The 13,739-nt window shown below is 43.5% G+C and overlaps 2 protein-coding genes across 4 annotated transcripts in view; one reads left to right on the top strand and one right to left on the bottom strand.

The window, feature by feature from the left end:
* The window catches only part of UROC1 (urocanate hydratase 1), an 83,488-nt gene extending 82,207 nt beyond the window's left edge, over nucleotides 1-1,281 (bottom strand). For both annotated transcript variants that reach the window (XM_060239664.1, XM_060239665.1), the window contains exon 1: nucleotides 1,051-1,281. In XM_060239664.1, coding sequence (XP_060095647.1) covers nucleotides 1,051-1,176 — 126 coding nt within the window. In that variant the 5' untranslated portion in view covers nucleotides 1,177-1,281. The remainder of the gene's footprint in view (nucleotides 1-1,050) is intronic.
* Nucleotides 1,282-7,966: 6,685 nt separating this feature from the next.
* LOC132572521 (netrin-4-like) overlaps nucleotides 7,967-13,739 on the top strand; it is a 97,236-nt gene continuing 91,463 nt past the window's right edge. Inside the window, exon 1 of one of the 2 annotated variants that reach the window (XM_060239662.1) lies at nucleotides 7,967-8,243. In XM_060239662.1, coding sequence (XP_060095645.1) covers nucleotides 8,156-8,243 — 88 coding nt within the window. In that variant the 5' untranslated portion in view covers nucleotides 7,967-8,155. The remainder of the gene's footprint in view (nucleotides 8,244-13,739) is intronic. The other variant, XM_060239661.1, reaches the window with a different exon arrangement.

The following is a 13,739-nucleotide window of genomic DNA, read 5'->3' as shown; positions in this document are numbered from 1 at the left end:
TATTGGTCTACAGTAGAAGGGCAAGATTTTTTTTTTTGCATTAACAATTTATTAAATTAAAATCTACAGTGAACATTAATACAAGTTATCTGCCACATAATTCTATCAATCTACTATACTGTTCATCCACAATATACAATAGAATTTTTTTTTTCCAATTAATCCACATACAATTAATACACATATATACTAAACAAGAGACATTTTCTATTCTGAATCTTATTATCCTGTATCCTCTACCATTTCCTCTACCATTCAGTTCCTCTACACCATTCAGAAGGGCAAGATTTAAATCCTGTAGCACCTTAGAGGCCCAACAAGATTTCCAGAGTATGAGCTTACAAGGCTCTAAGCTCGCCTGAAGTATGACTCTTGAAAGCTTATACCATGGGAAATCCTGTTGATCTTTAAGGTGCTCCTGGACTCGAAGCTTGCTCTAAACAAATATCCTTTAATAAATGAATATCTACAACCCACAGAACATTCCTATCATAACCCATAAAAAACTAAACATATTTTGATGTTTTGCCTTCCATCAGTAGTCCATTCACAAAATATAATAAATGCAACTATTCCTTAATAAAAGATATGCAAAAACAATAAACACACCAAATTCAGTAGAATTTGGGATTTTTTAAAAGACCATGTCCTGTCTGAGATGAACACATGAGGTTCTGGTAAGCCTAGAGACATGTCTCTTTAAACTGAGTTCACATTAATTAGAAATTGCAAATTTGAGCATTGCCAAGATATTTTACCCACTGGTATTTAGTCAAAGGATTATGCTGCAGTCTTTGGAAATAAGCCTGTAAAGAATGACTGTCTGGGCATGGGTTCAATTAGACAATTTATCTGAACTTTTTATACTTTAACTCTACGTATCATGTTTATGGTTTCTGCATGTATTTCATAAAGGAACATGAGCAGCAATGCAGCTAAAACATGGCTTTATTTTCTTGCATTTGGGAAGTGCAGCAGACCACTGGAAGGTGGAGTTTTGCTAGTTGTGATGAATGGGAGGTTGTGGAGAAGAGGTGCAAACTTTCTTACCTTTTCTTCATGCTCTGTTAGGTTGGGAGTCCTCACCGGAGCATGGGGAATTCCATTCTTCCGGCCTCTATTCTTGGGAAGAGTGTGCAGAGGAAGCCCACCACAAATTTCTTTCAGGCTGGACATGGCTTGTGAGAAAAAATTAGTGCAGAAGGACTATTCAAAAGAAATGTAGATGGTCTCTGGAGAGTTCTAGAAGATCTACAGTGATTGCAGCACAGCCTGAAGAAAGCTGTCTAGTTTTGTGAAAGTGCTTCTCATGCTCTTAGTCCCATACAATTCCATTGGTTCCCCCACCTTCCTCCTCCTAAAGAATCATTCACAGGTCTGTTTACTCTCTGGTTGTTCTTTGCACATGCTGTTGCCCCATGACGATGAACCAAATTTAGTCTACTCCTGTACTCTGTGCACACCACTATTACCACAAACTCTCATTTATTTTAATCCAGTGCAAAGCCTGAATACTTTTATTAGAGTTCTTGTCCATTTGTGTTTATGCCACCTAACAAGCAAATATTCAGATGTTACTCACTGGATGTTTTCATATGTGAAGCTACAATCAGCTTTGAGCTCCTCTGTATTATTTACAGGAATGACACAAATCAAGGGGAAGAGAGAGGCATAACAGTGATTTGAGCTTCACATGTGAAAACACCCTCTGATAGTTGTTAGTATGAAAGAGAGTTGTTTGTCATGTAAATAAGCATCCTAGTCAATGTAGGCTTTCTATTTCTATTACAAAGGGATTAAAGTAACTGGATAACCCAGAGGATTCATCTGCATCCAGTGTTCTCTTGTTGACATTCTCTGGATATGAATGAAACAATTATCCTTTATGACTTTCTTGATGCAATATATATTTTTAAAAAAATATGACTGGGCTAAAGCTTATTGTTTTGTCTTTCCTGTCACCCTTCTGAACAGGTCACAGTGACCCAGTTTCTTTGCAGGATCCTAGAGTGATCAAGACACACATATAGACTACTAGAACAAAGTTGGAGTCCAGTAGCACCTTTAAGACCAACAAAGTTTTATTATGAACAAAGCTGCACACTTCATCAGACAATAGTATGGGATGGAATTAGCAGTCCTACATATCAAGGGAATGGGCAGTGAATTAGTATGCAAAATAGTGAAAATGTTTTAGCAGATTAAACAAATTACAAATTGGGGTCTGGAAATGGTCAATTTGGGTTGCCTGGGCAGAAAAAACAGCAAAGACAATAAACATCAGAATTGGAGATTGATGTCAATGGCATTAGGTCTCTTAATTGTGAAGAGTAATAAATTAGAATCTGTTGCAATGTTCCATTGGTCTCCTGTAAAGCAGAAATTAAAACAGGGGTGGCCAGACAAGCTTAATGTAAGAGCTGCATAAAAAAATGTCAGATGTTTGAGAGCTGCAAGACATGAATGTCAGATGTGTGAGAGAAGGAAGGAAAATAGATGGAGGAGAGAGCTGTGGAAAGAAAGCAACTTTAATTTAAATGCATTTTCCAAGCTGCTGGTTGGTTTGGCTTGGAGAAGTGATTTAAAGAGACAAATGCCTTCTCCAAAGAGACAAATGCCTTCTTGTGGGGGCTTTGAGAGCCACACAATATGTGTGGAAGAGCCACATGTGGCTCCTGAGCCACATATTGGCCACCCTGGTAAGCTGGAGTCTACTCTGTTCAAAAACTAATACAAAAATATATTAGAATACAGTGGATGTATACGAAAGCGTACATTCTCAATAAAACTTTGTTGGTCTTAAAGAAGCTACTGGACTCCAGCTTTGTTCTGTTGCTTCAGACCAACACGGCTGCCCACCTGGCTCTATCTACATATACTACTAGTTAGGTTTACAAATCAGATTAGATTACTAAGTGGAAAACCATTTTGGCAATATCAAATAATATACAAGATTGTTCTGTTGCGTCACCTACAGGCCTTCACCTTAGCACTTTGCCCTAAAGTGGTTACAAAAGTAGTTTGGGTATGGTTGCCAACTACCTGGGGGGAGAAATGTCCTATGTCTATAATAGAGGCTTACATTTAATGTTATAAAGCAGGTGATATTATTTACCTCTATGCCATGAAATGCTTCTGCTGCCCATCTCCACATATTAAGCTTCTATTAAATAGATGGGCCATTTGGCAGCACTAGGCAGTGATATGAGTTTGGATTTTTGGTGCAACTTGATATCCACACTATGTATCACCTATCAAGTCTGCAAAACACAGACACAGAGGCTACTTACACTTGAAGATTTTTAAATAGTTTTTTTTAAAAAACAGTTTTTAGAACATCCACAGAACATTGTTCCATAATTATCTGCTTTCTCTTTTCCCGCTGTTTTAGGATGATGGCAAAAATTGTGGTCAAAACACCTTTGCATGCTTTGTGATGGGAAGGTGTGCATTTTTGAAGATCTGACACACATTAACACCATGCACTCTCTTTGCCTCCTCCACCCCCACAGCTGCTATTTCCCACCCCCATGCTGCCAGAGCACATTTTCTGACTTTGTTCTTTTTTAATGCCAATTGTGAGATCACTAATACCATTAATAATAACATAGCATAATTACTCATTTACTTCAGTCTGCCTTTCTTCCTGAGACTCAAGGCAGATTACAAAATATTTTTCAAAACCTCAATTGGACAGCATAGGTAGATGTGCAGTTGCTGCTGCAAATGTCTCTGCATTCATAGCAATAGTGAGACATACACTGAGAAGTAGCACCATGTAAGAAGCCAAAGTCTTGAGATATCCCCCCACCCCTGCCTAGTTGATTGTAATAAAATGCATTTACTTGTACCAATACAACTACCTGTACCCTATATCCCTCTGGGAAATACTTTAAATTGAGGGCTGATTAATACGTTACAAAGTCCATGTGAAGGACTTCACTGTCACCAGCACTTTGGATTAGATGGTCACCTGGAATTCTGTGCTGGGAACTCACTTCCCAGGGGGCCAAATTCAGAGTGGGATTGTGGGACACAGGGTGAAAGGCTGTTTTTTGGACCTGAAACTCTCCTGGAGAACCACTGCTTGCCCCACTAGAGAAACTTAACCTGTACCGAGGGCTATGCATAAGTTTCCTTCAGGAGACAAATAGCGGCACCCAAGTCCATTCTAGGTTGAGAAAATATTGGGTGAGGTTTTTATAGTTTTGAATATATACATATGGAGGCTGTAATTATCTCACCCTCTTCTTCAAGGACGTCTTACACTGCAATCCTAAAACCACTTTCCTCAGAGTAAGCCCCATTGAATAGACCTTAGTAGAATTCAGAGTAGACCTGCTTAGGATTGCTCTCTTAATGTGCAAACTGATGCCAGCTTCAATCATTGCTTCTCTTACTCTTCCATCTTTTCCTTCCTTCCGCTTCCAACTTCAAGGGAAGTTTAGGACTCTCACCAGGCTCTCAAAAAACAAACCAACAAACTTCCAGATTCCACAAGAACATCAGGAAAGAAGCCTTCAACCCGGGAGGGGGGTGCGGTGTCTACAACCAGTGATTCTGGGCCCTGTGAAAAAAACCAGAATAAGGCCTCAGGATCACACCACCATCCACCACCTCCCCACCCCCCAGCCAACCCCTGGCTCCAGGATCTAAGCAAGGGGTATCCCTCACCCTGTGTGAAGCAGACAGTGCTGCCACGAGAAATCAGTTGTGTGATCCTTGATGGGGTAGGCATGGGACACCACCACCAAGTCAACTGCCCAAGCTTTAGATGGGGCAGGTGTGAGCAGCCTGTTGCTGAGCTGGCCACCCCTCTCCATCAGAGGGGTGGGGTCACAGGCAAGAACCCCATCCCCAGCATGGGGCTCAGGGCAGTTGCCTATGTTGCCCCATTGGCTAAAAGCACCCCTGTCTGTTGGAATGCAACACCTCCCAGGGTTGCTCTTTCAGTGTGGGATGGTCCACCGGAAAACATCTCTGAAGGCTTCTTTTCTGTTCTTTTGGTGGGCCTGTAAGGCAGTTTTGTTTTGGCAAGCTTTGCTGATATTTGCCTTTGGTTATTCCATTGGAAATATAGAGTTCTGTTTATTGTGACTTTTTAATTAGTTTTTATTTTGTGCTTTAATGGGATGCTATTGCTTGCTTTTAAGCTGGTTGTGTTGTGAGCTACCCTGAATTCCAGGAAAGGTAGAACACATTTTTTCTAATACAGGCATTAATGAATAGAACAAGCCTGTGAAAGATCCGCACATGCCACATCAGGTGAAGGCTCAACTAAATTGTGCTAGGATTTCCATGTTTGGAGCTCCCTGTGGTTTTTTTAAACTTAATTTGGATAGTGATTGTGCAATGTACATGGAGAGGGGTTAAGCCTCCCCCATGCCTTTTTCCTGATCGCAATGACCCTAGAGAGCCACTATTTGCCCCACTGGGCTAAACAAGTTTATGTGACAGAACTTTCTGAACTCTCCCTAGCTGCAATGGAGTGGATTGAAAATTTCGATATTAGTATTTAGAGAGATTGGCCAACCAGTCTGCAAACCTGTTGTATCAGCTTGGTTACTGATTTTATATTATTCTATGCTTCCTGTGAGTAATTCTACCATACAACAAATAAATAGCAATTTTGAAAACTTAAGTTTAACCATGAACTTATGAACTCATTTGCATATTAGGCCACACACCCTAATGCCAAGCCAGCCAGAACTGCGTTTCTGTGCATCCCTGCTCAAAAAAAGCCCTGAGTTTGACCCAACAGGGTAAATAGCAGCTCCCTGAGGCAGGAACAGATCTATATGTTTTTTGAGGGGGAGGGGGGCAAAATTAAAAAATTATGCCCCGTATGGGCATAGACTAGAATGGATTCAAAGCTCGCCATAGAATAGAATGGACCCCCCCCCCTCCTGGGGCAAGTGCCCCCTCTGCTTCCCCCTAGATCCAGCCTTGCCCTGAGGCAACCATAGGATGGGGAAAACAGTTCAGGAGAAGCTTAAAACTCTCCTCCCCACAGGTGCAATGGCCCCAGACATAGTCAGGCCTCAGCATTGCAGAATGTTCAGTTGAAAAAAAAATCAGTGGGAACTCCCATGTGGTTTGGGCCTCTGAGTCTGTGGCCCAAACAGCTTGATAAATACAGACATTCAGGAGGAGTCCCCATATCTGGTTCTGTCTGCTTATGCTGGGCTCCAAGCCTTTTTCTTCTGAGTGGGAAGGATGGTTCCAGACAAGATACAAGCACACAGAGAAGTTTCTAGTTCCCACTTCCATAAACGCGAGCTTAGCCTGGTAAAAGGAAAAGGCAGATTATTGAATTTCAGAAGTATGACTTCCACCTCCTAGCAATCCTTGTCCATCCACTTCATCAAGAGGCATGCATATGGCCCACAGCACCTATATTTTATTAAACACTCTCCCCCTCCTCACCAAAGAAGAAACTGAAGTCCACTGGCACCTTCAAGACTAACAACATTTTTTCCTCCGTACACTTTGAGGAGCCCAAGCTCAGTCTGCTAAAATGACTTCTGAGTCACAAAGCTTATGCAGCAGTAAATTTTTGTTCGTGGGACCACTGGCCGTTTTTTGGGGGGGGGGGGGGGGTTGGGTACTACCTCTTAACGGGACTACGCAATATCTGACAGGAACTCTCCACAGCCTCTCGGGCTTGCTACCCACCGCCCGCAAACAACGGTTGCCATGCCATCCAACAGAGAGCGCTGCCGAGACAGAAATTCATGCCCGTCTCCAGGATGGAGGGAGGAGTCCCGCTTGTCACCAAGCTTTTAATTTAAAGGCGCAGAAGCAAGTATTGGAAAGCCGAGGGCTTGCTGAGGGGTGACAACAACCTTCCTCAGTCGGGCTTTTGCAAAAGGAGACATGCCTAGCCAGCAAAAGCAACACGTGCGTCGGCAGAGCGGCAACAACAAATCCAAACCAAAAGGGGTGTGGAAATGATGAAAAGGCCGCCCTCTGCCCTCGCCTCCCTAAATATAAAGAGTGGGAAGGCGATCGCATGTTAGCATCATCCCTTCTGTGGCCAGACAGGGACGGGAAGGAGGGTAGAACTAAGCATGTGATTGTGTAGGTTGCTGCGAAGGAAGAGACGGAGCGATCCTGCGAGGGAAAGAAGCCCCATCCCGCGTCCGAACCATCCCTTAATAATTTATTATTTGAAGGAAAGCAGAGGAAGGAAATATTATCTCCCCGAGTGCCCCAAAAGCTAGCCAAATGAGCCTGTGCACCTTATAAACAGCGATCTGTTGGTGTTAATGTCAAGCCCCTGCCGAACAAAGAAGTCTGGGTTTTAAAGTTACCCCTGCAACCCCATCCTAATGCTCGGTGGCTGTTCTTCCCGTTCGCTTCTGTGGAGCAGAAAGTGACAGCGAGAAAAGGCGCGGGTTTTAATCACGGCCATATATTATGATTATTTAAAGGAGCGCGAAGCAGCCCGTGGCGTGCACAGAAACCAACCTTCATCCCCCCCCCCCCCTACACCCATCCAAAAGGGAAGAAGGCGCTGCGGGGGTGGGGGGAAGAGAACCACAACAAAGGCTGGGTGCCCCCCCGGTTTTGTCCTCCCGTCAGCACAGCCCGCAGCTGGCGAGTCGCCCTTGTGAGGCAGAAGAGACGAGGGAAGGGAAGTCACTGGAGCCAAGCGCCAAATTGGAAGCGGAGGACGCGGGGGCAAGGAGGGAAACCGAAAGCTGGCCCTCCGGGGAGAGCGCCGCGTGATTGCATCCTCTGACAAGAACTGCGGGCGAAGACAGCAGCCGGCGCTCGGCTTGCCTTTCCTCTCCTCCCCGGCTGGCTATGCCAGACATGTGAACTTCACCTACTCTCCGGAGGGGCAAGCGAGGAGACGAGGTTCCACCTACAGGCGGACGGACGGACTTATTGATACGGGGAGGCTGAGCCTGACACACGCAGGGAAACAAGGAACTCTGGAAACGCTACGAAGCTGCTCCCCAAAGGAAAACGCGGCGAGAGACGTGCGCTGGGGGGTGGGGAAGGGGAGGAAAACCAAAGAATGAGACGCCAGCCGTCATCCTTGCGCTAAAGGAAAGGTGGGCCATGTGGGCTCCAGACCTGTAGAAATATCTTTTTTATACATGCACTCACGCACCCATAAATTTTCTTTCTCACCTCGCTGGAGAAAATGGATTTCCTAGGCGGAGTCGTGCCACATAAAAGCATTACGCTAATCGTGCTGCTGGAGTACATTCTTTCGGGGCAGCCTGGGGCAGGTAAGCAGCATTTTAAAAAAACAAAAAAACCCAAAATATACTGTATTGCTAGTGTTACCAAGACCTCTGTGCAGCTCTTTAAAATCTCTTAATAGGTCAGGCTAATTTTTTTTAGCAAGTCGTTCGTTTCGTCATTCATTTAGATTTACAGGGGACCCTGCTGTTGAGACTAAAGAGTCTCTTTAAGGGCATCCCTCTTTAGTTGGGGCGCTACCCTGGCTCCCATTTTCAAGAAGGCAAACTGAGAGAGTGCGTTAATTCTCTGACCATAGCAAATGAGCCCGGGGCTGAACTGGGGTTTTGAATAGAGCTAAAATCTGAAGATTGTTTTCAAATTTTCAGCTGGTGTGGAACAAGACATCGTCCTGCCAATTCCCCACCACCACCACCCAGATCTCAGACTTGCATGTGGAAAGGAAGCTACTTCTGAAATGCGTCGGTGTGTCTGATAACATGGGCGTCAGATTCTGAGGACAGATCAGTGTTTGGTGCATGTCGGTGTGTCATTCCTGGAAAGTTTGTGTGCAGTGCCTGATAAAGGCTAATAGAACAACAATAGGGACAATGCAGTAGAAGCTTCCGCTCAGCTCAGTATTCTGTATAAGAGTCAGTGTTGTGAAGTGGTTAGAGTGGTGGACGAGGATTGGGGAGACCTGGTTTCAGATCCCCAGTTGTCATGAAACCTGCCTGCAAGTCATTGGGCTTAACCTGCCCTCGGGATTGTTGTGAGGATGTATAAAAGGCAGGGGGAACTGTGCGTACTACCCCAAGCTAAACAGAAGTCAGGCAGGATAAAAATGCTCTAAAACAGTGTTAACCTGCCTCCCTGCGAGATGCTCATGGCAGCTTTCATTAGGCTCTCCCCACCATTTTACCTCCATAACACTCTTAAGAGATAGATTCTGATGAGAGATTGACTGGCCAAAAGACCACCCGATATGCTTCATGCTTTATAGGGATTTAATCCCAAATTTTCCTGGTCAAAGTCCAGCACTTTAGTCACTGAGAGCCAGCATGGTGTAGTGGTTAAGAGCGACAGACTCTAGTCTGGAGAATCAGGCTCAATTCCGCACTCCTCCACATGAAGCCATCTAGGTGACCTTGGGTCAATCACAGCTCTTTCAGAACTCTCAGCCCCAAAATAAGTCTAGCTCACCACCTAATGGTGCATAATGCTAGGAGAGCTAGAATTTCAGGTTGCTAAAAATATTAGGATCTCCTGGCTATACTACACACAATGTCATACAATAATTATTATTAGGTACTATAGCCACTACACCACAATAGTTTTCACACTGGGCCACTTCATATATGTAATCCAAATGCTAAAATTCTCTCCTCTTGAACATGGGCTGTTTCCCAGAAAGCACATTTCTATCCTCTTTTTGGCTGTTACCTATGATGTGGGCTAGAGATCCATTACGGTGCCATCCTAAAATGTGGTGGTACACCCTTCTGGCTGGTCCTAACCAGAGTAGCCCAGGTAAGCCTGATCCCATCAGATCTCAGGAGTTAAGCAGGGTCGACTCTGGCAAGTGCTTGGATGGGAAACCTCCTTGAAATACTAGCAGTCTGGAGGACGGGCAGGTTTTATCAGCCACCTCTCTGAATATCCTCCATGTCCCCAACAGAGGTCACTCACCAGAGGTCACCATAACTTCCAGGAGCACACATACACTTGCTTGCATGTGCAAGTGCGCACACACAAATACACAAATAAGACCACTGGCTGCACTGGACTTAGAAGGATGAAGCTCTGCTTAGAAGGGCCCTGCATGTTATACAAAGAGCATGGTCTGTCTATATCCTGACCCCCCCCCACACACACACACACCTGTACATGCAGAGCTGTCCCCCAGTGTGCTGCTTCCTCTAAGCATTCCACCAGGGAGCCCTTCCCTAGCCAACAGGTGGCTGTGCTGCTGCCGCCATGCTCTTTTACAAAACACAAGGCCTTCCTGCACCTGACCTACTTGCTTGTAGTACTCATATCTGCTAAATTAATGCCGGATGCATGTAGTGGTGTGTTGTTCACAGTGATGCAAGAGATGCCATGCAGATAAAGTGAAGCCCAACTAATTAGATCATGGCTATTGTTCTTCTTCCTAGTGGGCACAAAAGCCAATGACATGGAATGGACTGATCATTATGCAATTCAATCATGAAATCCAAACTGCCAATTTGTTATCTAATGTTGGAAATAAAAATAGCAGCAGAAGCAATAGAGGGGCTGCAAATGATTTGGTTTATAAATACTTTTTGATTTTATGATCAGTTAAAAACCATATTGCCAATGAACTGGGCAGCAGATTTTTTAAAAAATTGTTTTTCATTATTACAAATATTGACAAAAGTTACAGGTGACAGGCTCCATCTACAAGGTCCATTCTTCCCATCTCATGCAGGAAGGGAGTCCCTCTTCCAAGAAGGCATCTTTTATGAGGCTCCTCTGAAGGACTGTTTTATTCATGTACAGATTTGGGCAATTTTATTTAATTGATTGAGCAAATAAAAATCTAAAATAGACTAAGTCTTAGTCTTCATGTGCAGCCAAATAAGGTTGGAATAACAATGGCAGAGTTCCAAGTTGGTAGACTGTAGTGCACTAGGGTTGCCAACCTCCATCTGGGGCCTGGAGGTTTCCTGGTATTACAATGGATCTCTAGACAACAAAAATCAGTTCTCCTGGGAAAAAGGGCCACTTTGGAAGGCAAACTCTATGACATTCTTTCTGAGTACCCTCTCTTTCCCAATTCTTACCCTTCCCAGGATCCATCTCCAAGTCTCCATGAGTTTCCCAACCTAGCGCTGAGAACCTTAACTGAACCATCAGTCTGCATGTGGTAGGTGGAACTGGGAACATCCCTAAGCAGATCTACTTAGATGCTAAGTCCCATTTTTACCATGGGGCTTACTCCTGGGGGTGCCCTTATGAAAAAGGTTTTCAAAAAATCCCAAGTATCATGTCCGAGAGAGAAGTTGAAGTCCACCCTATTCCCTTTTGTGCTTATTTTCTATTTGCAGGGGATTGTTTTACACAGGAAGAACATTCAAAACCTGCAGAGTGAAACAGTACTAGCCATTCTATCAATTCACTAGGCGGCACATGTAACTACAGCTCAATATCATGATGTGTAAAAACAGATCTAAGATTTCTTAAACCTTATGAAAATCTTAATCCAATAGAAAAGAAAAAGATTGGTTACTGTCCTAGAAAGTTTATATATATTGACAGTGAGGGACACAATAGGAAACAGAGGATGGCCAATGGTGAGTGTGAGCAATAGCAATTGAACACATGAAGCTGCCTTATACCAACCAAACCATTGGTCAATATTGACTGTTCTCACTGGTGGGAGCTCTCCAGAGTCTCAGGCAGATGTCTCCTAGATCTCCATCCTTTATAACTGGAGATGCCAGGGACTGAGCCTGGGATATTCTGCTTGCCAAGCAGATGCTCTGTCATTGAGCCATGGTCTCACCCCACCCAATAAGGTTATGTCAACGATCAGCCATAATGTCAGACCTGCTCTGTCTACACTTTGACTTAACACTTCCTGTGTTCAGTTTTGACATAAATGTTTGTAGGATTTATGTTCTCATATTTATCTTTTGTGCATGGAATGCATACAGAAGTCGCACCTCCTCCTCATGGTTACACAGTCCTGAGGAGATAGCACACTGGACAAAACAAAGATTTTTTTAAAGAGCTGAGCAGATAAAAATCCCCTAGTTTTGTATCCCTTGCACAAGGAACATGCAGTATCTTTATCCTGTTTGTAATACATAGTAACAGGTGGCCTGACAGCACAATTTATGCATGTCTTCTCAGAAGTCGGTACTAGTATGTTCAGTGGGGCTTACTCCCAGTTAAGCGTACATAGGATTAAAGCTTAATATCATTAAATGTATCTGCTGTGCTTTCAGAATAATGGTGGCTCAACTAGCAGCATCTGGTTCATACAAGAATTAAAAGAGAAGGCAAAAAAAGGCATATTGCAAGGAGCCGTAGATCAATCTGCATATATCCTTTGTGCATAAGAGTCTATTAGACATAAGAGCTGTAATGCTTGTTCAAAGTGAGCTCTGTAGTTTCAAACCTTATCCAAAAGATGGTGCTGTTACGGTATAGAGCAGGGGTGGGTGGAAGACAGAGAGTGATCCATCACTGGCTGGTTTCCGGTGGATCCCCAGCACTTGCTGATTGCAAAAAAAGTTGGACTCACTGACCTCAGTTGTGACCAGCAAGGCATTTCAAATGTTCTTAAGTACAAGTTCATCCTTGAAATAATTTAACACAGATTAGTTATGCTTATCCTGAGCATGCACTTTTGCTTTGTGAATGTAATCTACATTTGGTGATCCATGAGGGTCTGAGTGAAAAAAGAACCAGACTACATAAAACTGTTATATTGCCCACATAGGCATACAAGATCTTTCTCTCCATTTCCCCAGTTATTCTTTTTTTCCCTTATGTCATCATGTAGTATCAAAGATACTCAGGAATGAGGACAAACTGTAAAACAAAAAAAAGTAAAATCACTATCACTTTGGAGCACAACACCTGGAACAATGAAACCCCCAGGACTTGACAGGGATGTTGGTTTCTTTTCTCACTACATATGCTAATCTCATTCAGTCCTTACATCTGTATTCTTATCAAGAAGGGCTATACATCCTCTTTATTTTATTTTATGTCTTAATTGGAACAGTAGATTAGAATAGTGATTCTAATCCAATGTAATGAATAGTAGAATGTAATGTAATTTGGAATGGTAGCTTGGAATGTATTTCTCTGGCCTGGGGACAGAGGAATATAACACTGCACAACAAATCACCCCATCTTAAAGAAAAGGATGGTATTAGTTACCTACATGCCGGAGAGGAGACAGATGGAGTATAACGAAAGGGTCTCAGTTAATTACTCTTGGCATTCCACAATTAAGAAGGGTACATTTGCACATCAATCTCCAATTTTGATATATTTATTTCCTTTTCTATGTTTTCCTCCAGAATTGAGCCCAAACAAGTTGTGACCATATAAATTAAGCTTGTTATTTCAGTTTGGTCTTTGCATCTGTTAAACAACCTTGATTACGCTTATGCTAATTTGCTGCTCACTCTCTATGTATGAACTGTTATTTTCCATTTCAGTGTATCTGAAAAAGTGTGTGTGCACATGAATGCTTATACCTTGAATAAACCTTTGATGGTCTTAAAGGTTTATTCAGTGTAACTGGACTTGAATGTTTGAAGCACAGATGAGGACTAGATGGCTAGCAGCATGGAACTCAGGGCTAGCTTCAAGGCATCTGGCTCCTGAGGAGTGGCCCCACCCCAACACCCCCTGCCCTGTTGCTCACACCTTTCCTCCCTCACCCCGGTGAGGGCAAGCACCATGGCAGTGGTGTGGTGCAGTGCAGCTCCTGCACGAGTGTGTACACTTCCCAGTGGCTGTCAGTCAGCCTCCCAGGTCTGCGCTTCCAGAAGTAATGG

Source organism: Heteronotia binoei, chromosome 5 (assembly GCF_032191835.1).
Source record: "Heteronotia binoei isolate CCM8104 ecotype False Entrance Well chromosome 5, APGP_CSIRO_Hbin_v1, whole genome shotgun sequence".
NCBI classification, from domain to species: Eukaryota; Metazoa; Chordata; class Lepidosauria; order Squamata; family Gekkonidae; genus Heteronotia; species Heteronotia binoei.
This window is presented reverse-complemented; position numbering and strand designations above follow the sequence as displayed.